The sequence below is a fragment of the Oncorhynchus tshawytscha genome, linkage group LG26, assembly GCF_018296145.1.
Source record: "Oncorhynchus tshawytscha isolate Ot180627B linkage group LG26, Otsh_v2.0, whole genome shotgun sequence".
Taxonomy (NCBI): Eukaryota; Metazoa; Chordata; class Actinopteri; order Salmoniformes; family Salmonidae; genus Oncorhynchus; species Oncorhynchus tshawytscha.
The window spans coordinates 3,405,763-3,433,236 of NC_056454.1; the positions used below are offsets into that span (position 1 = coordinate 3,405,763).

General features: G+C 40.8%; 1 protein-coding gene across 1 annotated transcript in view; it reads left to right on the forward strand.

Annotated features, from left to right (window-relative positions):
• The window catches only part of itgbl1 (integrin, beta-like 1), a 137,438-nt gene that overhangs the window by 83,386 nt on the left and 26,578 nt on the right, over positions 1-27,474 (forward strand). The window contains exon 8 of the mRNA XM_024388655.2: positions 9,304-9,420. Coding sequence (XP_024244423.1) covers positions 9,304-9,420 — 117 coding nt within the window. The remainder of the gene's footprint in view (positions 1-9,303; positions 9,421-27,474) is intronic.

A 27,474-nucleotide genomic window follows, 5' to 3' on the forward strand; every position in this document is an offset into this window, starting at 1 on the left:
GAATGACAGAATAGCATTTTCATTTTAAGTTTATTATGTTACTAGTTTTTGCTTAGTAGCCAGAGGAATGCTGCAGCGTGAGTGGTCATGTGCTGAATACATTGACAGCACAGATATTTTGGGGAAAAAAAGAAATTTGGAAAAATAGCTACACTTCTTGAATTTTGAGCGTTATTTGACTAAATTAAGTGTCATCGAAACTGCAGAATATTCTCTTTCAGATACTAGATAGAAATCACAGAGCCTCCCGAGTGGTACAGTGGTCTAAGGCACTGCCTCACGGTGCTAGCTGTACCACTAGAGATCCTGGTTTCAGTCCATGCTCTGTCGCAGCTGGCCGGGGCAGCGCACCATTGGCCCAGCGTCATCTGGGTTAGGGGGGGGTTTGGCTGGCAGGAATGTCCTTGTCCCATCGTGCTTTAGCAACTCCTGTGGCGGGCCAGGCACCTACACGGTCGCCAGGTGTACAGTGTTTCTTTTGACACAAAGGTATGGCTAGCTTCTGGGTTAAGCAGGCCTTGTGTCAAGAAGCAGTGCGGCTTGGTTGGGTTGTGTTTTGGCGGACCTTCGCCTCTCATACAGGTGTGCAGCGATGACACAAGATTGTAACTACCAATTGGATACCACGAAATTGGCTCTGAATGAGGATGCGCCCATCTCTTCATGTACAATTTGAGAACTGATAGGCCTAAGATTGTCACACATTTCATTATTGTCAATTTAATCTTGTTTATATGATGTGTGAAATTAGTTTTGTTATAGTTTAGGTGTAAGTTTGATGGGCCGGCTGTGCAGGCTGACTGGCATCGTTTGTTTCCTGCTCTTCATCTTTGATAGAGTCAAGGATATGTTTAGCATTATTTTAAACTGCAACACGTAATATGTTTGCCTTTCCTTTACAACACATTTGATTAGTCATAGTTACAGTAAATTAACAGTCCTGTAACAAACAGCTTCTTTTTACAAAGTAACACAAACTCATCATTACACTATTGTTGTTCTAAATTAAATCAACCTCTTCATCATTCAGTTAGGACTCATTTAAATTCTATTTTGAAGTAATTTGCACAATTATTGCCCCTCGATTTGTCATTCATTCAGTGGGCTGGTATCGTTTGCTATGCTGGATAGAATCAAGGATATTGTCCTGACGTGACTTGCATTAATGTGATGACTGTTATTTATCTTATCAACTAACTATGTTTAATTGTTACTCCATTAAATTAATCATGTAACAATTAACTCATTAGGAATTTGGGGCACCACGAGAAAAGTTGTTTAACAAATTACTATCTCCTGAATTAAACTCCAAAGATATAGATATTTCTTACTTCAATAACAGTCACTTATTAATTATTACCTCATATCAGTCTCATTCTGAACTTCGTAGAACTCTTGAAACCTAAACAACCCCAGCTTTTCTGATTATTTGGTTATACACAAATTGATTTAATTATGTATTTACTAACTAACTAAACAATAACACAGAATACACATACACACTTACATGAGATAAAAGTCCCTAGTGGACTGACAAGATATGACAGCTTGTTACACACATGGAGAATGAGGGGTAGGTAAAGAGAGGGAGAGACAAAGAGAGAAAACACTTGGATACATTTGGAAGGTACCTTCAAAATAATAATAATACTTTGCTCACGAACCACCGCTCATTTGGGTAATAAATGCAATGTATTTACGTGTCTTTGTCCGTCGTCACTCTGAAACCAATCGATCCTGCTATGAGGAAGGGGCTGGATGGGTGTAAGGCTCTGGTTGTCCACCAGAGGTCACAATGTTCTTCTTCTTTGTAGAGCTTCTCTGGTAGTGAAGTGTTTGTCAGGACAGATACTTCAGATGCACCAACGGTTGTCTGAGATGGGATTCTCCGTTCCACCTAATGTCTTTAGTCAAAGTTCAAGACTACTTTATATGCCAGCTGCAGACTGGTAATGCTAAGGTCTAGTGAGTTTATCTTCCCGTGTAGAGATTGAGAGTTTCAGAGCTTCAACCATTTGTAACGTTTAGCTCGCACTTCACGTCAGCTGGTTTGGTAGTTTCAACCATTTCAACGAGTGAATCAGCCGTGTAGCCACCACTCCAACCTATTTGCTGCTGATAAGTAGGCATAACATAAACGTATCACTACGCTATTGTCGTTCTTTATTAAATCAACATCTCCACCATCCTTATCATTCAGTTAGGCCTAACAAGAAGAAGCACAGAGTGACATCAGAGAATATGCTGAGACAGGTAGACAGCACAACTGGGAGGCACACAAAAAGGTGAGTTGGCGATGCGCGCAGTGATATGGTTTGGTGTGGATAAAATGCCAGGACCTAACTCTTGTCCCAGTCAGCCCTTGCTTTTGTACCATTAATGCTTCCATACCTTGAAAGGACACAGTGCTCACAGATGGTGCTGAAACACATGGTCAATCACAGTCAGGAACATTTGTGAACTAGTCTAAGCCACAGTTGCAGGGTCAACACCTCTTACTCAACTCTAAGTCTCTCTTTCAATCTCTCTCTCTCTTTTATTCTTATTTCTCTCAGTTCAACACACACTGCAGTATTTATTCTGTTTTTGACATTACTCAGATCTTGACAAACAAGGAGTTTCTCTTCAGGGTCCCTGGGATCCCATTGTTAACATCTGGACTCATTCTCTATTTTTGTATGTATTTTTTATTGTTGTGTTTTTCATAGTGGCTTTATGCTTCACCACACACACCAGGGGTAAAAAAAATGATCCGGCTCACACAAACACACACAGCGAGAGAGCGGGCCTCTGTTTCTGCTTGGCGAGCAGAGAGAGCGAGAGATACCCCCCACCCCTCCTCCCGCCAAGTAGGCCTATTTACAAGTCAGATTTCCCGAGCATTGCAAAGTTCGGGAAGACAGGAGAGTGAGAAAAGTTTTCAAGCTGTCTGAAGAAAGCTTGAAGTTTGAGGCTTGATGTGAGGAAGGTCCTACGTGGCAGATAGGAGGTTGGGGGCGTTAATGGAATACGTTAGCCCGACTTGTTTCCCATTCGCACCACAGGACCACTGTGATGTGGCACCGAGGACGATTTCACAGGATTTGTCATGTTTTGTGTGAAGTCGCCTATAGGCCTGTCACAATACGGCATGAAAGAAAGATTTAAGAGGATTTTTAATCGTTGGAGATTTGGAGGCAGCTAACCTGGTTTTCACCTATTTCAGCTCTGAAGTCGGAAGATAGTTGATGCTGTGACTGTGACAAGATAATGAGCCTCTCTCAGTAGGTGAAACTGGCTGCTGTCATTACGACATCATCATAACATCATTAGAATGTCATTGAAACCAGAAATGGGTTGATATGACGTTATTACAACTGGTTTTGCCAGCTGGGTATTTCTATTGTTGTTGTTTGTTATTTGTGGTTATTTGGAATAGTTTTCTGTGTTTAAGTCCATTGACAAACCATGGAGCTGGTTTGCACTTGGGTCCACTCTGGCTCCTTAGTGTCACAGTTGATATCTGTGTTGTGTGACGTAGAGTGCCTGTGGGCGATTGACTATGTTTAGGCTTCACTGGTCTGTCCACTGCAGCTTCAAACAGGGGCAAACTGAGTTCGACTGCCTCCCATTCACTTGTTGCTGTAGTTAAGGTGTTATGTACACACACACATAAACACACACAAACACACACTCAGGAAGACAACAAATCCTTGGAAAGTTGGTTAGTGTAGAGGGTAAACAATAGACACACAAACCAGACACACCACAGACATAATTGATAAGACAGGGGTGTATGAGGCCAGTGAGGATGACTGGAGAGGTTGTCAGACAGGCCACTGCCTGCAGGTTACTCTGTCTAATTACAGAGTGTGTGTGTGTGTGTGTGTGTGTGTGTGTGTGTGTGTGTGTGTGTGTGTGTGTGTGTGTGTGTGTGTGTGTGTGTGTGTGTGTGCGCGCGCACGCGCGCGCGCCAAATGGCACCTGTTGATCATTTCAAGACAGGACTGATTCTATGTCAAATAATACAGTACATATTAAACTGCCAATTCAAAGCAAGTTCATTGACTATTTTCACACCTATTCACACTTCACTGACCTACCAACTTCTAACGGTATTTGTTAAGATAGTTGCTTTAAAGGAGAAACATGTAGCATTTCATCCATACATGTGATTTTTTCATGGTGTTTTGAAGGACACTGCTTAGAATTGGCTAAAATGGCTTTCTCCTGCTTCTTACCTTATTAGAATCCAAAAAACATCAGTTGCAACGACGTGAAGAAGTTTTGTATTGCTAATATGTTTGTTATTGTTGTCAACTTTGCAAACGAGAACCAATCATAATTCAGGAAGTTGTCCACACAACAACAGCCAGATAGGCTGGTAAAAATGCTAATTGTCGGTGAAAATATGTAACGCTTTGTTCATAAATGTAATTTTTCCTCTCGTGGATTTCAATTTTTTTGCTACAGATCACCCTGACGCAGAAAAACTTTCCTGCAAAACAGAAAACGACAAACTTAAGTGTATTTAAGGTTTAAAAAGGCTTGTAAATGTTTGTAATTTCCAATTTGAAAATTTTGACTTGATTTTCGTAAAAATGTATCAACCCCTATAATCCACATTTCCTGTTGCTGCAGGATTATTTTTCCTGTGGTAGGAGACTCAGGAAACTGGCTCAAATTAAATTCTACAGTACTACTGGTATGTAATTGACATTTGGCACTAGCTGGAAGTGGAATTGTCACTTCTAGCTTCTCTTTACCTGCAAGTAAGCCTTGCCCATGCACCTAACAGCATGTCTATTTTGAAGAATGTAACTTGGATGCATACATATGCCTCTCCTGCATACACTATTCATTTTATTGGTAACAGAGAGATGGACACATCCCAAACTCTAGTGGAACACATTTTGGTCATTTAGCAGATGCTCTTATACAGCTTAAGTGCCTTGCACAATGGCACATCAACATATTTTTCACCTATTCAGCTTTGGGATTAAGACCTACAACCTTTCTGCTTCTGGTCCAATAGGCTAACTGAACACACACAGTCATTTAGCAGAAAATCTTATCCAGAGGAGCAATTAGGGTTAAGTGCCTTGTTTTATATACACTTTATTAGTTTATTAGGTCCACCATTCTAGGAGCAGGTCAGAGCCACCTTTACCTCTAGAACAGCCTGAATTCTTCAGGCCTGGTTACAAGGTGTCAGAAATGTTCCACAGGGATGTTGGTCCATGCTGATGCAAATGGCATCAAGCAGTTGCTGCAGATTGGACTGCGGCACATTAATGCTGCAAACAGCCGGTTCCATCTCATCCAAAATATGCTCTATTGGGTTGAGGTCTGGGGACTGCACATTCCACTCAAATATACTGAACTCGCTGTCGTGTTTTTCCACTTCACAATTGTCCAGTGCTGGTGATCGGGTGCCAACTGGAGCCGATTCTTCGTCTTTTTAGCTACTGGAGTGGAACCCGGTGTGGTCGTTTGCTGCAATAGTCCATCCGTGACAAGGATTAACGAGTTGTGAGTTTCGAGATGCCCGTTACTTGTCTGTTTGCCTTCCGCCTGTTAGCTTGCACAATTCTTGCCATTCTCCCTCGACCTCTCCCATCAACGAGCTGTTTTCGCCCACAAGACAGCCACTGGATCCAACGCGCCACGCACCGGCGATCATACCAAGCTCTAAGTCGCTTGTTTGGCCCATTCTAATTTAAAATCGAACAGTAACTGAATGCCTCGATGCCTGTCTGCCTGCTTTTTATAGGGACACTTGACTCACTGTCTGTAGGAACAATCCATTTTCGTGAACGGGGGGGGGAGGGGTGTACCTAATTTCACACCATGAGGCTGGAATAATACTGTGAAATTGTACAAATTATGATAATGCCCTTTTAGTGTAATAAGAGCTATTTGAAAAGACCGCCTGAAATTTCAGCCTGTTTTGTTGGGATATAATTTTGGCCTGCCTGGTGACATCAAATTAAATTAAATTAAACTTCTTAAGACTACGGTGGGCACTGTATTAACTGGTATTTACTTATTTTAGGTGTGTAGGTCACAGTCTTTATCGTGTATCTATGGAAGTTATACATTTAGAACCGCCCGCTCAATAGGAATCCAATAGCAGTAGCGAGTCGACTAGACAAGCAGTTTGCTAAGGACCACACTTTGACATGACGTGGCAAAGAGGAGACAAAATGGATTGTAATGACGCAGCTGACCACTCGATTGAGCCAGAGACACGTTTATTAGACAGATAAGCCTGAGTGTCCTAGGAATATCTAGTCTTTTGTGTTCTGACTAATAAAACAGTGGGACATTAACCAAATAAATAATGTAAACATATTATCAGTAAAGAACTAATTTGGTGTGGAAGTCCCCCCCCAAAAATGTTCTGCGGAGACAGACATTAAAAGCACAGTAAAATCAAGAAAAAGCTACTTTTTTCTGTGCGCATCTCCCCTTGTTGATGGGGTGGACACTCTGTTTGAATGGCAACATTTCTTATTTAGATGTTCACAAATTTCACAAATTCTGACTCTCACTAATGTGATGACAGTTTGAAAAAAGTAAAAAAGAAGGTGAAATATTTTTGGTAGATGTTCCTAAATCTGATTGTAACTATACACTGAGTATACCAAGCATTAGGAACACCTTCCTAATATTGAGACACTGAACCCCCCCCCCCACACACACACACACACACACACACACTCACACACACTTTAATGATGTACTAGAGCATATGGGTTGAGTGTTTTTTTCTCAGACATGAATAAACTAATTCAAAAGCTGCGGGGTGGGATTGAAAGCTCATGTTTTATAATAGTTATGACTAAAAACACAATATAACGTATATGGATATATAACGTATCTGGATGTGATGTACAGTACCAGTCAAAAATTTGGACACACCTACTCATTCAAGGGTTTTTCTTTATTTGTACTATTTTCTACATTATGAAATAATAGTGAAGACATAAACACTATGAAATAACACAAATGGAATCATGTAGTAACAAAAAATGTGTTAAACAATTAAGTGTATATTTTATATTTGAGATTCTTCAAAGTAGCCACCCTTTGCCTTGATGACAGCTTTGCACACTCTTGCCATTCTCTCAATCAGCTTCATGAGGTTGTCACCTGGAATGCATTTCAATTAACTGGTGTGCCTTGTTAAAAGTTAATTTGTGGAATTTGTTTCCTTAATGCGTTTGAGCCAATCCGTTGTGTTGTGACAAGTTAGGCGTGGTATACAGAAGATAACCCTATTTGGTAAAAGACCAAGTCCATATTATGGCAAGAACAGCTCAAATAAGAAAAGAGAAACGACAGTCCATCATTAATTTAAGACATGAAGGTCAGTCATTACGTAAAATTTCAAGATCTTTTAAAGTTTATTCAAGTTCAGTCGCAAAAACCGCCAAGTGCTATGATGAAACTGGCTCTCATGAGGACCGCCACAGGAAAGGAAGACCCAAAGAGATACCTCTGCTACAGAGGAAAAGTTCATTAGAGTTACCAGCCTCAGAAATTGCAGCCCAAAGAAATGCTTCACTTCTCAACTTTAACTGTTCACAGGACACTGCGTGAATCAGGCCTTCATGGTCGAAATGCTGCAAAGAAACCACTACTAAAGGACACCAATAAGAATATAAAGACTTGCTTGGGCCAAAAAACACAAGCAATGAACATTAGACTCATGGAAATCTGTCCTTTGGTCTGATGAGTCTAAATTCGAGATATTTGTTTCCGACCACTGTGTCTTTGTGAGATTAGGTGAATGGATGATCTCTGCATGTGTGGTTCCTACCGTGAAGCATGGAGAAGGAGGTGTGATGGTGTGGGGGTGCTTTGCTGGTGACACTGCCAGTGATTTATTTAGAATTCAAGGCACACTTAACCAGCATGGCTACCACAGCATTCTGCAGTGATACGCCATACCATCTGGTTTGCACTTAGTGGAACTATCATTTGTTTTTCATCAGGACAATGACCCAACACACCTCCAGACTGTGTAAGGGCTATTTGACCATGATGGAGTGCTGCGTCAGATGAACTGGCCTCCACAATCACCTGACCTCAACCCAATTGAGATGGTTTGGGATGAGTTGGACCGCAGAAAAAGCTGTAACAATGTTTATTTTGGTGGATGGGCCAATAAATATACATATATATTATTAAAAATATTGCTTTCTTGCTGGATAGATGAATATAGCCATAGCAAACCAGTGCAAAACTGCTGTCAACTCTATATTAATAGACCAATAAGAAAGAGATTTTTCAACTCTGCCAATAACAGCGAGTTTTTAGTTACCCCCTCCCCACTCAGACCAGCAAAACAATCACAGTAAGGTACTCCGTTGTTACTCAGATATTATTTGATATCGAGATAGAAACGGCTGCATTGGACCTTCAGCCCTAATGCTTACATTTTTACCAAAACCTACGAATGAATGTCTAAATTTAACCGTTGAGGATAGTTTTGGTTTCACTTTTGCGCAGTTTGACTGACAGCTAACGGATGGCGACACACTCCGTAATTAAAAGGGCAATACACGCCGCAATCTCTGAAACCTGCAGTTATGACAACTCTCCGTTTGCTTTGGCAGTTGCTTTGGTTAGACAGCACTTTGTACTGGGATTGTCTCTGTTGCCGTTTTCACTCTCCTCCTTTTAAAGCCTTCTGGGTGTATTTATTAATGCACATCATAGTATACCGAAGTAAAATGTTTTGCAAAGGAAAACGTTGTGCCACGAAAATGATAGTTTCTTATTGTGCAAGTAGTCCCTCCCTGTTTCGTTATGTGATAGAAACTGTAAAACAGATTATTTCCCTTTACCCTCAAAATGTTGTCATATTATGTTTCAGTGTAATGTAATTGTTGTTAAATGAATGATTCAATGGTCATTAAAAAGCAATTGAAAGCAGACTGGAATTCAATCTCCTAAAACTCACCAATTTACAACCTCATTTGGAAGAATATATTGCTCCCTTAGGTACAGTATGCACATACTTTAAGAGCCAATATTAGGTGCATTTGGCTGCCGATACCTGAAGATTCCCTTACCTCAAATAGTGTTCTGTAAGCAGGATCTCAACCTTCTGTATTTGAGGATGTCACTTCACTAATTCTACCTTTAACAATACAACATGAGCGATGGCAAATAAACATTTTCTGATAATTGTTGTTGAAAAACTGTATTTTACAATTTAGTCGTCTGTCATGTTGTTGTTAAATGAGAATAACACTGCAAACCTTTACACCTGTATTCTTACCTGTGTGTACCTGTGTACTACCTGTGTTCCAGGTCTGTGTCAATGTGGCCAGTGTACCTGCCATCCCCCAGGGGACACTCGTGTGCATGGGAGGAACTGTGAGTGTGATGACCGCCAGTGTGAGGACATCAGCGGGGAGATATGTGGAGGTGAGGGTACACACACACACACACACACACACACACCCTCCCAGGCGCAGGCAGCCATGACAACCACAGAGATTATCTCGATAAGGCAGGGGTGTTATACACGTATGTGTAATTGAGTATGGTCCATTGTACTTAGTCGTGGAAGTTGCATGTGTGTGCCTCTTGAATGGCTGACTGATTAGCGGATACTTCCTGATACCACATACAAACCTCTCTCTCTTTCTCTCAATGAGAAATGTCAACCGCCAATGAAACATTAGAACAGGACCTTTGAGCCAGTTATATCTGCTAAAGCTACCATGAGGAGTGTTTAACTAAGGTGGTCTATGCGCTCGCAGGAGGAGGGAGCGAGGGGATCGATTCAACATGGCATTAGCCTGATGTCAACAACGTTGCTAAGCGGATGCAATCATGCTGTCCTTCTTAACATTAGAAAAGCCATTCTAACAGTCAAATAAATATGTTTTAGATATGTTATCGGAAAGATAATCATTTGTTGTGTTTATGAAGGTAACATTATATTAGAAACATATACAGGGGCAAGAAAATATATGTGAACCCTTTGGAATCACCTGGATTTCTGCATAAATTGGTCCTCAAATTTGATCTGATTTTCGTCTAAGTCACAGCAATAGACAAACATAGTGTGCTTAAACTAAAAACACACACATTATTGTATTTTTCTTGTCTACATTCACAGTGTAGGTTGGAAAAAGTATGTGAACACCTAGGCTAATGACTTCTCCAAAAGCTAATTGGAGTCAGGAGTCAGCTAACCTGGAGTCCAATCAATGAGACGAGATTGGAGATGTTGGTTAGAGCTGCCTTGCCCTATTAAAAACACTCACAAAATCAGAGTTTGCTTTTCACAAGAATCATTGGCTAATGTGAACCATGCCTCGAACAAAAAACATCTCAGAAGACCTAAGATTAAGAATTGTTTACTTGCATAAAGCTGAAAAGGGTTACAAAAGTATCTCTAAAAGCCTTGATGTTCATCAGTCCATGGTAAGAGAAATTGTCTATATATGTATAAAGTTCAGCACTGTTGCTACTCTCCCTTGGAGTAGCCTTCCTGCAAAGATGACTGCAAGAGCACAGCACAGAATGCTCAATGAGGTTGAGAAGAATCCTAGAGTGTCAGCTAAAGGCTTGCAGAAATCTCTGGAACATGCTAACATCTCTGTTGACTAGTCTACGATACGTAAAACACTAATCAAGAATGGTGTTCATGGTAGCACACCACAGAAGAAGCCACTGCTGTACAAAAAAAACATGACTACATGTCAGAAGTTTGCATAAGTGCACTTGGATGTTCCACAGCCTACTGGTAAAATATTCTGTGGACAAATGAAACTACAGTTCAGTTTTTTCGAAGGAACACACAACACTATGTGTGGAGAAAAAGAGGCACAGCACACCAACATCAAAACCTTATCCCAACTGTAACGTATGGTGGAGGAAGCATCATGGTTTGGGGCTGCTTTGCTGCCTCAGGGCCTGGACAGCTTGCTATCATTGACAGAAAAATGAATTCCCAAGTTCATCAAGACATTTTTCAGGAGAATGTTAGGCTATCTGTCCGCCAATTGAAGTTTAACAGAAGTTGGGTGATGCAACAGGACAATGGCCAAAAACACAGAAGTAAACCAACAACAGAATGTCTTCAACAGAAGAAAATACGCCTTCTGGAGTGGCCCAGTCAGAATCCTGACCTCAACCCGATTGAGATGCTGTGTCATGACCTCAAGAGAGCAGTTGACACCAGACATCCCAAGAATATTGCTGAACTGAAACAGTTTTGCAAAGAGGAATGGTCCAAAATTCATCCTGACTGTTGTGCAGGTCTGATCCGCAACTCCAGAAAATGTTTGGTTGAGGTTATTGCTGCTGAAGGAGGGTCAACTTGTTATTAAATCCAATGCTTACACGGTGTGTTCAATAACGACATGAAAACGTATAATTGTTTGTGCGTTATTAGTTTAAGCAGACTGTGTTTGTCTATTGTTGTGAGCTAGACGAAGATCAGATCAAATTTTATGACCAATTTATGCAGAAATCCAGGTATTTCCAAAGTGTTCACATACTTTATCTTGCCACTGTATATTTTTGAAAGAACATAACATTTTCGATAGTTTATGATACTGTATGTGAAGACGAATAACCACTAAAAACCACAGAATTTGAAGTGTAAAATCTATTTCATTGGTGGAGTGCCTTTGTTACGACTATGATACAAAAAACGTGCCTTGGAACACTGGAACACGACAAAACAAGTAAAAATACCCACCAAGATACATGGTCAGTAAGATGCGGTAAAATGTAGAAGATATCAGTTGCCTAAACATCAGCATCAGCACCAAGTGTACTTGTGAATAGTGAAAATCAGCACAAAAGCAATAATCGCATTATAATGAATGTATCGATGTGACTGCAGTAAAAAGTAGTCCACCATTGTCAGTTATTGGACACTTTATTTGTGGCCTCGCTCTTGCTTACAGTATGGTGTGCATCTTCACGCAATGGCATCAGTTGGATCTCATTTAGCTGTTATCCCTTGTCCTAACAGTCAACAAAACTCTTTGTCACTTGCAATTGCTTGCAACACTTCCCACAAACAAGTCGATTGCAGCTGAAGCAGGTGTTGTAGGTTTTGTTGTGAGTTCATCTGCCCACCTGGCAGTTTCTCCTCGCTGGGAGCTGTGCGCAATTTTGCTCGAGCAATGGCTGGTGTGGAATCTTTGCTGCTGCCTTGGCCCTCATATATCTCTCAGGTAGCCCGTGTGCCAGACTCATGATGAAGTGTCTTCTGCTAATGGTGTTGTTCACGCACGGCTTGAACAACAAGTGTCCATTGATAGCAGCCAAGTCAAGCATGTTGTAGAACACAGCGATAGGCCAGCGGCAAGTTCCTCCTTTCACAGAGTACAACCATGCCATCTGATCCAAAAACATCCACACTGACCTATGGAATAGAAGAAAGTAGAACATGTTAGGATTCCTTTCCCATTCAGAAGAGCATAATACATTGCATAAGTTTATCTATATATGGCAATACATATTATGTAATGTTGACATACCTTGTTCAGTTGTAGTAAGTAATAGTCTCTGGTTTTCTCTTTGTTGTGTTCCTGTAAACGTCAACTATGGGATGCATGATGCAGATGACGCAAACCTTTGCCTTGCATTGGTAAAGTGCAGTACTGGGGAAGCTACAGTACTCTGAACAAATAGTTTACCAAGCTACTACCAATTACTTTACATTGGAAGAAGTTAAGCTACGCTAAAGCTAACCTTCAGAAAAATACAGTTTATTAACAAAAGTTACTTTGAAAAAGTAGTTCACTACATCCAAACTACTTTGTGAAATATTGTCAACTGAAATGTCACTGACTACAAATTGAAAGAACTAATCACTTTGGGGTCATATGTTAACAGAATGAGTTATTTAGCCTATTAAACACAAAAATTATGTTTCAAGTTCAGAATTAGGCAGGTCTGATTATTGCCCATATATTATTATTATTATTTTTTTAAAGTAGTGTGTAGTTCCAGTAGTTAACTACTGATGACAGAAAAATAATGAACTACTGAAAACACTACATAAATCTGAATGTCGTTCAACTACCACCAAGCTAGTGCAAAATGTAGTTAAATGAATAGTTCCCAACACTGGTATCATGTGAGTGTTGTCTTGTCATTCTTCAGCACGTTATGGAGTACAGCTGCTGTGCAGTTGCCTTATTTTGCGCAGATGGAGGGAGCTCCCGTCTCGCTTTGTTCATTGTGCCGACCAGGCTTGTTTAATATGCATCGTCTGCTTTCCCTTGTTCATCAACTCACCCATTCTCCCCCCTTTCTCCGCTACCATATTTTACTTCATTTATTTAATCTGTTGTTATATGTGTGATATTTCAGTATGGTTTTACGTTCAGTTTTGAGGTAATTATCAGGGTGATTATCAACTGGGCACGAGAAGGAGGGGCAATCGGGGAAAACCATATAATAACATCTTTAAACTGGTTATAACTCCAGTTCTGTTTATGATATTAAATGTTTTATATAGACTTATGCATAAAAAGAAAGGCGCTCGCGGACTGATTACAGACTGATTATAGCCACTCACAAACACAAACACAAACACATGCATGCACCCATAGGGCTGTGGCGGTCATGAAATGTTGTCAGCTGGTGATTGTCAAGCAAATAACTGCCAGTCTCACGGTGATTTACCGTTGATTAACATAAACACGTTTAGCATTTGCTGCAATGGGGGGGCGAGTGAAAATTTTTGGTAGGCCCTGCTCGAGTGCACTACAATGCCCATTATGTTTAATCCCGACACTCTATCTAAACTGTCTTACACTGGTTTAGACACATAGCCTACGAGCAACTGATGCAGACCTTTGGAACGTGTACATTTAAAAAAAGTCTCATTAATCCATTCAATATAGCCTACACCATTATTTATTTTAGACAGGTATAAAGCAACATGATGTGAATAAAATGTAGTCTTATTTCAGATGAACAGAATAGTTGTCCTTATGTTAGGCCCTGATATGGCTATGTTATATGGCTGTGGAATACACTAATTCATTTCGACAAGATTTGCTTAGAATTCCGTGGCATTATTTAAAATGACTTTATAGTATGAGGAATACAATTGAACATAGCTGAATAAAATAGAAAGGATACTTTCTCCAAACAATTTCCAAGGAATTGCGCACATGCGGCTATTCTGTGTTGAGGGATTAACAAAGAAACATGTCTTGCTATATGCTTAATTTAGAGTTTTTTTATGCAACTTTAGTTGTGAACCAAAGTTAGATTATATATTTAGATTTTTAATATATTCTAAGGCTGCATGATGAAACTCCAACGATGATTTGAAAAAAGTTGCATTGAAAGGCATGAGCTCTGATTTGTTTCTTGTGCAAGCTCCACACACTTCATCAGTCTCTCATTCACAATTTGACAAGCGCTTGATAATATTCTCATCAGGCTTCAACTAAAAAATCCATGCCTTTTGAAGCTAAAGTAGCCATTGTGCCCTTGGGAGGAAATATAATAATAATTCCCTTCTCCCGGCTGCCGTACTCCGAAGCACCTCTCACTCCCATGGCTCTCACAGATATCTAAATTCTTATTAGCCAATGCCGTCACATGATCCGGTCCTTCTCACAGTCATTTCAGCTAACAAGTAGGCTATAAGTGAAGACCGACTCATTGGGGACACAACTGTGCGTGTCCCTTTTATCGAATCCCGAGACGCACATTCATCAGCCAACAAGTAGGCCTAACGAACAGCAAAAGCTGTTACAGTTCGTATGAGGAAATCAATTTAAATAAATTCATTAGGCCCTAATCTATGGATTTCATATGACTGGTAATACAGAAATGCATGTTAGTCAGAGATACCTTAAAAGAAATGGGCCTCACAATGGGCCTCAGGCTCTCACCACTGTATTTCTGTGCATTCAAATTGCCATGGATAAAATGTAATTGTGTTTATTGTCCGTAGCTTAAATCTGCCCATACCATAACCCAAACGCAACCATTGGGCACTCTGTTCACAACGTTGACATCAGCAAACCGTTCACCCACACAACGACATATATGACGCCATGGTCTGCGGTTGTGGGACCGGTTGAACGTACTGCCACATACTCTAAAACAACGTTGGAGGTGACTTATAGTAGAGAAATTAACATTCAATTATCTGGCAACAGCTCTGGTGGACATTCCTGCAGTCAGCATGCTAATTGCACACTTCCTCAAAATGTTAGACATCTGTGGCATTGTGTTGTGTGACAAAACTGCACATTTTAGCATGTCCTTTAATTATCCCCAGCAAAAGGTTCTGATATGCCACACCTGTCAGGTGGATGGATTACCTTGGCAAAGGAGAAATGCTCACTAATAGGGATGTAAACAAATTTGTTCCCAACATTTGAGAAATAAACTGTTGGAACAATATCTGGGATCTTTTATTTCAGCTCATGAAACATGGGACCAACACTTTACGTGTTGCGTTTATATTTTTGTTCAGTGTACTATCCCCCATATTACAAAAGTTGACCTATTCTATAGGTGCAAGAAATACATGTTCCAAACGTACTCTGGGACAGTTGTGGGATGTGATAGATCTCTAATTAATACAACCACTCGCATCAAAATAACGTTTAAAAGCAATGAGGCCGATGCAACAGATCGAAATATTTAGCTTAAAATGTTAATAAATGCAGCAATGTGCACGCGGCAGTAGGCTATACCCGCGAATGTTCCAAAATGTAATCAATTAGTGGGAACACACTGTTCTCAATAGTGACCGGGAATGCGATTATGCATGTATTGCTTCATTACAAAGGTGCATTTTTATGGTGAATATTACCTTCCCCAAACTTGAAACTCACACGCCTCCTATGTATGCCAATTAGACTCTACACCGGTTGAAAAGCGGATTCATGTGCTTAATTTTAAGAAGTTATTTGGACACTTTACTTGTGATACAAACCTTATTAAAACATATAGGACTATGGGCTAGGCTATATGAGGTGTGATACTAACCTTATTAAAACATATAGGACTATGGACTAGACTACATGAGGTGTGATACTAACCTTATAGGACTATGGGCTAGACTACATGAGGTGTGATACTAACCTTATTAAAACATATAGGACTATGGGCTAGACTACATGAGTTGTGTGACTAACCTTATATGACTATGGATTAGACTACATGAGGTGTGATACTAACCTTATTAAAACATATAGGACTATGGGCTAGACTACATGAGGTGTGATACTAACCTTATTAAAACATATTGGACTATGGGCTACGATACATGAGGTGTGATACTAACCTTATTAAAACACATAAGACTATGGGCTAGACTACATGAGGTGTGATACTAACCTTATTAAAACATATAGGACTATGGGCTAGACTACATGAGGTGTGATACTATCCATAGATGACTATGGGCTAGACTACATGAGGTGTGATACTAACCTTATTAAAACATTTAGGACTATGGGCTAGGCTACATTAGGTGTGTGATACTAACCTTATAGGACTATGGGCTAGACTGCACGATGTGTGATACTAACCTTATTAATTGAATGTTGACTTTCATATACTAAATCATATTTGTGTGAAATTAGTTTTGATTTAGAATGGACCGCCTGGGGAAATGTCATCTGAGCACTTAAATAGTAAATGGAGGACGCTTTTCTCGTGGTTCATTTTCTTGCCAGCCAGGTAGGCTATACAGTCCTGTTTAATGTTGTAAAGAGATGCAATGTGCTTAATATTAGGAAAGTTGATAAATGAATGTAGTAGGCCTAGACTATAAAAAGCTGATGGACCTCCTCTTTTTAATAGAGGCCATCAAAACTCTGTTTTCTCATGCAATTGCATAGGCAACAGTAATGTTGTGCAACATGAGCTAATGGGCTCTCATGAAGTGTTTGATTTGATTTTTAATGTTTTTTGTATTTATGTCAGAGTGATTAGAGGGACAAGAGAGTGCTGAGTGCCAGGCAGTTAGCAAGTTTGGTAGGCTACTAATGACCATCAGCAGCATTAGAGCTTGGAGAAGTGGAATTTGACTGCGGTCATGAATCGTGACCGCTGGTGTGGTGGTAATACAAATCATATCAAATGTTATTGATCACATACACATGGTTAGCAGATGTTAATGGAAGTGTAGCGAAAATTTAAAAAATCCTAAGGACACTGAAGCGAGGTGACCATTTTTGTTGGCACCATCTTGTCTACGGTTACCATAACAACCTTATGCACACACACACACACACATGCATGCTTGCACACACACACACATACCTACAGGCATACACACTCACACATAAACAGACCGTGACATACACACACGTTTGCACGCACACACGCATACACACTCACACATAAACAAGCATGCACGCACATGCACACACACACACAGACTAAATAAACAGCCAGGTCAAGAGGACTGATTATAAAGCAATGCAATTTTATCCTTCCTATCTCCTTTGATTTCCCAGAAAATACACTCTGAATATCTGAATTGTTCTGGAAGCCTTTGAAGTTTCTACGTTCTACTCTTGGGAAGTTTTTGCTCATAATTTGTGCATTTAGACACGCCACCGTAAATGGCAGTGTGATGCTTAACTGGAGTCGTCTCGGAATTAGAAGCTGGATTGGAATTGACATTTCCTGTTGCTGCTGCCATGGAACAGAGGTAGGGGGATAGATAATGGGATAGAGAGGATGGGGAAGAGAAAGAGGGAGGGAGATGGAGAAGGAAAGGGAAAGAGTGAGGGAGAAAGAGCAGGTGAGAGGGAAGGACAGAAGGATGGGGGGGGGTGAGGTCTGAGTAGCGGTATATTACTGGTAACTTTGGAAGAAAAAAAGAATGACAAAGCTGTAAAACATCATCTTAAATATAAACCATCAACTTAGTGAGAACCAATGGTGTTAAATATAAGGTTTTCAGCATGACATTTCCTTGATATATTTTTTACACACTTTTATTTATTTTACAATGTCAATAAGTATTTGTTGTTAAGTTTTTATCACCAAACTGGTGGCAGTTGTGAAAATAATGATATTTTTGGTTAGATGCTTTTTTATAAGGCTATTTTCTCTTGAAACATATTGTCTATCCACTAGAAACTCATGGACAATATGGTCATAAAACAAATGTTTACTTTATATGAATGCTTTAAAAAAAATAGTTATTTAAGTATAAATTACCAAGTGTGAAAATATACTGCCATACTGTAGATTACATGTTAATTACAAAAATTACTGAATATTCTGGTAACTTACCGGTAGCTTTACAACCCTAGGTTTGTGTCAGGAATTGTGTGTGCAGCTTAGGCTAGTGGAATGTTTGAGTGCTTTGGTAAAATGGTTGGAAGCAGTAGAATTAACATAGAATGTGCCTCTGTAATTGTGACATTATCCAGAGGTGGGCAATGCTACCCTGCGAGTGCTATTGTGGATGCAGGGTTTCGCTCAAGCCAAACCCTACCAGACCTGATTTGAATTACCAACTAATCATAGCTTTCAGTCAAGGTTTGAACAGTAGACTCAAGTGTGTAAGGAAAAATCTGCTTAAAGGTAACAGAGCTCAATGTTGTTTCGAGAGGCCGATTGCATATAGTCATATAGTCCTATGGGCTAGGCTATATGAGGTGTGTGACTAACTTTATTAAAACATATAGGACTATGGGCTAGACTACATGAGGTGTGATAATAACCTTATTAAAACATATAGGGCTATGGGCTAGACTACATGAGGTGTGATACTAACCTTATTAAAACATATAGGACTATGGGCTAGGCTACATGAGTTGTGTGACTAACCTTATATGACTATGGATTAGACTACATGAGGTGTGATACTAACCTTATTAAAACATATAGGACTATGGGCTAGACTACATGAGGTGTGATACTAACCTTATAGGACTATGGGCTAGACTATATGAGGTGTGATACTAACCTAATTAAAACATATAGGACTATGGACTATGATACATGAGGTGTGATACTAACCTTATTAAAACATATAGGACTATGGGCTAGACTACATGAGGTGTGATACTAACCTTATTAAAACATATAGGACTATGGGCTAGGCTACACGAGGTATGATACTAACCTTATAGGACTATGGACTAGACTACATGAGGTGTGATACTAACCTTATTAAAACATATAGGACTATGGACTATGACTATATGAGGCTAGGCTACATGAGGTGTGATACTAACCTTATTAAAACATATAGGCCTATGGGCTAGCCTACATGAGGTGTGATACTAACCTTATTAAAACATATAGGACTATGGGCTAGGCTACATGAGGTGTGATACTAACCTTATTAAAACATATAGGCCTATGGGCTAGACTACATGAGGTGTGATACTAACCTTATAGGACTATGGACTAGACTACATGAGGTGTGATACTAACCTTATTAAAACATATAGGACTATGGGCTAGACTAGATGGGGTGTGATACTAACCTTATTAAAACATATAGGACTATGGGCTAGGCGACATGAGGTGTGTGACTAACCTTATTAAAACATATAGGACTATGGGCTAGGCTACATGAGGTGTGCGATTCTGATTTTAAAAAGTCCCCCCAAAAGTGTACTCCTCTGTTTCTTGCATTACTGCAGACAAGCCGGTCATCATTCAGAAGTGATAATACATCATTCACAACTGATAGGATAATATTGTCACCAATTAGACTATTCTTAATTGAATGTTGACTTTACGTATACCAAATAATATTTGTGTGAAATTAGTTTTGATTTAGAATGGACCGCCTGGGGAATAAATACATGTCATCAAATGGAGGATGCTTTTCTCATGGTTCATTCTCCTACCAGCCAGGTAGGCTATACAGTCTTGTTTATTGTTGTAAAGAGATGCAATGTGCTTTATATTAGGAAAGTTGATAAATTACATATCCTATAGAAATGTTGTGCAACATGAGCTAATGGGCTCTCATGAAGTGTTTGATTTGATTTTTAATGTTTTTGTATTTATGTCAGAGTGATTAGAGGGACAAGAGAGTGCTGAGTGCCAGGCAGTTAGCAAGTTTGGTAGGCTACTAATGACCATCAGCAGCATTAGAGCTTGGAGAAGTGGAATTTGACTGCGGTCATGAATCGTGACCGCAGGTGTGGTGGTAATATGGTCACCATAACAACCTTATGCACACACACATGCATGCATTTACACACACATGCATGCACACATATACATACATACAGGCATACACACTCACACATAAACAGACAGTGACATACACACACGCTTGCACGCACACACGTAAGCATGCAGGCACATGCACACACACACAGACTAAATAAACAGCCAGGTCAAGAGGACTGATTATAAAGCAATGCAATTTTATCATTCCTATCTCCTTTGATTTCCCAGAAAATACACTCTGAATATCTGAATTGTTCTGGAAGCCTTTGAAGTTTCTACGTTCTACTCTTGGGAAGTTTTTGCTCATAATTTGTGCATTTAGACACGCCACCGTAAATGGCAGTGTGATGCTTAACTGGAGTCGTCTCGGAATTAGAAGCTGGATTGGAATTGACATTTCCTGTTGCTGCTGCCATGGAACAGAGGTAGGGGGAGAGATAATGGGATAGAGAGGATGGGGAAGAGAAAGAGGGAGGGAGATGGAGAAGGAAAGGGAAAGAGTGAGGGAGAAAGAGCAGGTGAGAGGGAAGGACAGAAGGATGGGGGGGGGTGAGGTCTGAGTAGCGGTATATTACTGGTAACTTTGGAAGAAAAAAAAAATGACAAAGCTGTAAAACATCATCTTAAATATAAACCATCAACTTAGTGAGAACCAATGGTGTTAAATATAAGGGTTTCAGCATGACATTTCCTTGATATATTTTTTACACACTTTTATTTATTTTACAATGTCAATAAGTATTTGTTGTTAAGTTTTTATCACCAAACTGGTGGCAGTTGTGAAAATAATGATATTTTTGGTTAGATGCTTTTTTATAAGGCTATTTTCTCTTGAAACATATTGTCTATCCACTAGAAACTCATGGAGAATATGGTCACAGATACAGTATATAAAAACAAATGAATACTTTATATGAATACATTTTTTTAAAGTTATTCAAGTATAAATTACCAGTGTGACAATATATTGCCATAGTATAGATTACATGTTTTGCTCAAGCCAAACCCTACCAGACCTGATTTGAATTACCAACTAATCATAGCCTTCAGTCAAGGCTTTGAACAGTAGACTCAAGTGTGTAAGTGAAAACCTGCTTAAAGGCGACAGCGCTCACTGTTGATTCGAGAGGCCGGTTTCCATGTCATTTCCTGATGTTCTAAGACATGTATGGACGTCAAATACTGACTTGTATCAGGTGGGACCTGGCTGGGCATGTCAACATACACATTAAAGTACATGGATATACAATAATTAAGATTTAAACTTATGCACGTATATTCCCATCCCAACTTTTTACTTTTTGATGTCAACACAGACATAAGTGTAGTTTAGATTTTTTTTAAATTCTCCCCAATTTCATGTATCCAATTGGTAGTTACAGTCTTGTCTCATCGCAGCAACTCCGGTAGGGACTCGGGAGAGGTGAAGGTTGAGGACCGTGCATCCTCTGAAACACAACCCAACCAAGCCGCAATGCTTCTTGACACAATGTCCACTTAACCCAGAAGCACTAATGTGTCAGAGGAAACACCATACACCTGGCAACCATGTCAGTGTGCCCTGCACCACGGGAGTCACTAGTGCACAATGGGACAAGGACATCCCTGCCAGCCAAACCCTCCCCTAACCCAGACGACACTGTGCACCACCCCATGGGTCTCCCGGTCGCAGCCAGCTGCGACATAGCCTGGACTCGAACCCAAAATCTCTAGTGGTTGCAGCCAGCTGCGACAGAGCCTGGACTCTAACCTAGAATCTCTAGTGGTCGCAGCCAGCTACGACAGAGCCTGGACTGAAACCCAGAATCTCTAGTGGCACAGATAGCACTGCGACGCAGTGCCTTGGATCACTGCGCCACTCGGTCGGCCTAGAGTAGCATTTCCAATGTGTCTCTGTTCCCCAACTGGCGGTCCACAGATTTGATTTGCTTAGCAGTTAATTAAGAGTGTTGGGCCAGTAGCCGAAAGGTCACTGGTTCGAATCCTCGAACCGGCAAGCTGCAAAAATCAGCCGTTCTGCCCTTGAGCAAGGCAGTTAACCCCCAACAACAACTGCTCCCCAGGCGCCATGGGCGTCGATTAAGGCAGCCCCCCGCACCTCTCTGATTCAGTGAGGTTGGGTTAAATGAGGAAGATACATTTAGGCTAAATGCATTTAGTTGTGCAACTGACTTGGTCTTCCCTTCCCCAAGTTTTCTGAGGAAATAAAAACAAATTCATGTGTTTTTAATTTTTTATGTTTATAAAATAAAAGTCTATAAAAACACCAGCAAATCAGCTCCGAGTGATTAAAATGTAGGAAATATGTTCCAAAGTATTCACACACATAATAGAGAGATTTACTGTGTTTGAATGTATTCAAATGCAAGCAGGTTTTGAAATGATTATATTTTTGTCAAATATTACATCTGTTTGGCTTCTTCTGGTCAATTTGCAGCCTACAAATGATTTGCAATTATGTTCCTGCCCCCTGACCATCCGCTCCAGAAAAAATTGTCCTGCGGCTAAATCTAGTTGATGATCCCTGTTGTAGAAGACAATGAAACATACGTAATAGTCACACACACAGACGGTCGCTCATACACAGACACACACACACACACACACACACACACACACACACACAGACGGTCGATCACACACAGACACACACACACACAGACGGTCGCTCATACACAGACACACACACACACACAGACGGTCGCTCATACACAGACACACACACACACACACAGACGGTCGATCATACACAGACACACACACACACACACAGACGGTCGCTCATACACAGACACACACACACACACACACACACAGACGGTCGCTCATACACAGACACACACACACACACAGACGGTCGCTCATACACAGACACACACACACAGAAGCATGCACCCACATCAAATCAAATGAAATTGTATTTGTCACATGCGCCAAATACAACAGTGAAATGCTAACTTACAAGCACCCAACAATGCAGTTTTAAGAAAAATAAGTGTCAAGTAAAACATTGAAATAACAAATAACAAATAATTAAAGAGAAGCAGTAAAATAACAGTAGCGAGGCTATATACAGGGGGTACCGGTTCAGTTGCATCCTGAACCCCCAATATACAGGGGGTTCAGGATCCAGTTGCAGAGGGAGGTGTTTAGTCCCAGGATCCTTAGCTTAGTGATGAGCTTTGAGGGCACTATAACTCTGAGCTGTAGTCAATGAACAACATTCTCACATAGGTGTTTCTTTTGTCCAGGTGGGAAAGGGCAGTGTGGAGTACTAATAGAGATTGCATCATCTGTGGATCTGTTGTGGCAGTATGCAAATTGGAGTGGGTCTAGGGTTTCTGGGATAATGGTGTTGATGTGAGCAATGACCAGCCTTTCAAAGCACTTTATGGCTACAGACGTGAGTGCTACGGGTCAGTAGTCATTTAGGCAGGCTACCTTAGTGTTCCCACACACACACACAGACAAAGAGTGAATTCTCCAGAGCACAATAACATCAGCCAACACAGAGAGCAGAAGTGACACTCTCCCTCTTGGTCTTATTAATGATGGAAGTGGATTGTTCACATCACTTGAACTCTTCTGAGTACTGTCTCTATTATCCACTCTGAAACCGTACCCAGGCAGACAGACAGACAGACACACACACACACACACACACACACACACACACACTCTTACGCACACACACACTTACGCACACACAAACACACACACTACCGCACTCAAACACACACACACATCTGAAAGATATGTTTTGGTGAGCTGTGCCTCCCTTCCAAACAGTGGTGCATTGCAGCATCTGAGGGCAACTCTCTCTTTTAGGGAGAATGCAAAATGAATGCCAGTGCATTACTGGGGCTCATTGTGCTGCCTTGCAAAGTCACAATGCCATAGAGGGTTTTTTAGGACACTCAGGGCTCTAGGAAGAATAGTAGAGCCCAGCACGTACACGCACGCACGCACGCACACGGACACACACACACACACACACACACGGACACACACACACACACACGGACACACACACACACACACACGGACACACACACACACACACGGACGGACTGACGGACACGGACGGACGGACAGACGGACACGGACGGACGGACGGACGGACACGGACGGATGGACACGGACGGACGGACGGACGGACGCACGCACACACACACACACACACACACACACACACACACACACACACACACACACACACACACACACACACACACACACACACACACACACACACACACACACACAGACGGATGGACACACAAATGCACACACAGATGCTTTCCATCTTCACAGGACTGCTGTCAGCCTAACACCGTTTACATTGTTAACTTTGGAGCCTGAGAAAATCTGTGTGTGTTTGTCAAGTGCTGAGTCAGGCAGCCCACTCCTTTCCCACTATTTCACTCTCTCTCCCTCCTTCCCTCCTGTCTACCCCTCCCTCTCTTTTCACCCCGCCTTAATCTCAGATTTATCTCTGAACTTCATTCTGATTCACACAGTGGTGGAGCCAGGTACCACAGCCAGGTACCACATAGTAAAACATCCATTGTTGCCACATATGTTCCTATCAGTTACCAGGTAAACGCCCGTGGAAATAGTACCAGAACATAGAATGCTACCTGAAAAGGTAATAGGGTTTAGGATGCACGGTTGAGGCTGGACCAGTTACCGTGGAAAATAGTTAGTATTGATATAGCCAAGCGTCTGCATTACCCACAGCCACACAATTTTGAGAAGAGATTCTAACTCAGTCTCACTAATAGAAATGATTAGGAGATAGTAGAATACCTTTCTGTAAGGCCCTGGAGAATAAAAATGTAATATTTGTTTGCAAACCAAGTCGACAAAAGCAATGGGTCTTGATAGGTGGAAAATATTCATCTTACAACTGCCTCGTGATAAATAAATAAAAAACACCTATCCCTCCCTCCTGATTCACACACACACACACACACACACACACACACACACACACACACACACACACACACACACACACACACACACACACACACACACACACACACACACCCTTACTTATAAATCTCCAGTACCAGTCTAATTGTAAGGACTGGGGGACTGCTGCTCCCTCCAAAGCAATTAACCCCTCTCCCAGGCCGGTTGATTGGAGCATTGAGTTGACTCGCTCCCAACCGATTGTGCCAAACTCTTCCCCATCCACTGTTTAATCCACAGTGCCGCCTCCCTCCTTACAATACCACAGTAACTGATGTGTCAATTTCCATATGATAAAAAGCACAATAGATACGGAGGGAAGGCGGGAGAGAGGGAACTTTCAACTAATTCCCTGGTTTTCCAAAAATCCTGGCTGAGGAATCTGGATTTACTGCTTATTCCCTCCTGATTCTAGGAATCTTCCAATTAGAATATCAGGAAAACCAGGGAATTTATTGAAAGTTCACAGAAATTTCCAACCCTAGTCACCATTCCTTTGATGGAGTCAGTAACTAACTTCTTGAAAGTCAGAGGATATAACTGATGTTATGCTTGCTTCGACATGATGTGCCACATGAGGTGTGATTCAAACAGAGACAGAGCTAGAAGGAGAGAGAGAGAGAGAGAGAGAGAGAGAGAGAGAGAGAGAGTGTGTGTGCGTAAGTATGCGTGGATGGGCTCGGAGGAAGGGGTTGCCAGAGAATGGCATTTCATTGTTGGAAGGTTTTCTCTTCCACTGGGCTTTGGCAGGCCTGATAAAAGCCATGATTGTGTTTGTGTGTCTACATGCGTATGTGTGTGCAAAGTTTGCGTAAGTGTATGTGTAAGTGTGTGAAGGTCCGTCTCTGTGTGCACGTGTCACACCAGACCTGGGTTAAAATATTATTTAGGGTATTTCAATTGGTTTTAGGAGTATTTAAAATAATGTATTTAGAAATATGTTTTTTTAAATAGTTTAAATTACTTCAAATTAAGGTAGCTGTTTTGGCCACATTATTTGAAAATACTCAAATACACAGAACCATATATATTAATTTGACAATTTTCTCACATCAGAAAAATAATCCTGCAGCAACAGGAGAGGTGAATTCTTATGTGGATTATAATTAATCGACATTTTTGTAGAGATTGATTCATTTTTGTTAGGATAAATCAAATCTGGAATTTTTAAGTGGAAATTACAAACTTTCGAAGCCTTTTTTTAACCTTGAATAAACTACAAGTTTGGATTTTCTGCTGCGTGAGAAAATTCTCTGTGATAAGAAAGAAAGTGAAGAGAAAGTGATCAAATTAATATTGTACATCTGTGAGGGGTTCCTGAGTCGCGCAGCAGTCTAAGGCACAGCATCTCAGTGCTAGAGGCGTCACTACAGGCCCTGGTTCAATTCCAGGCTGTATCACAACCGACTGTGATTGGGAGTCCCATGGGGCGGCATACAACTGGCTCAGCATGATTAGGGTTTGGTCAGGGTAGGCCGTAATTGTAAATAAGAATTTGTTCTTAACTGACTTGCTAGTTAAATAAAAGAAAAAGGTAACCCAGGTTTGTAGCCTCGTAGTGTACCACACTCTTGTTACCATGGCTCACAATTGTATATTACGTTGAGAAAATGATTGATTGAATATACAAAAAACAAACTGTGTAAATCATGAAACATTGATCTGACAAAGGAGTACATCTCTGAAACTCATCAGAAAACCAATCTATATTTTTCTATGGTATAGGACAAGCCAGTTGCATCAAATGAATGTACTGTTTCTGGTCACACACAGTTGCGTATCTACACTGAACAAGACTATAAACTCAACATAAACTTTTGGCTCCATGTTTAATAAGCTAAAATAAAAGATCGCCAAAATATTCCATACACACAAAAAGCTGATTTCTCCCTGTTTGTGACCATTTCACCTTTTCCAAGATAATCCATCGACCTGACAGGTGTGGCATATCAAGAAGCTAATTAACCAGCATGACCATTACACAGGTGCACCTTGTGCAGGGGACAATAAAAGGCCACTCTCAAATGTGCAGTTCTGTCACACAACACAATGCCACAGATGTCTCAAGTTTTGATGGAGCGTGCAATTTGCATGCTGACTGCAGGAATGTCCACCAGAGCTTTTGGCAGAGAATTTAATGTTAATTTTTCTACCATAAGCCGCCTCCAACGTTGTTTTATAGAATTTGTCAGTATGTTTAACCTGCCTCACAACTGCAGACCATGTGTATGGCGTCATGTGGGTGAGCGGTTTGCTGATGTCAACGTTGTGAACAGAGTACCACATGGTGGCGGTGGGGTTATTGTATGGGCAGGTATAAGCTACAGACAATGAACACAA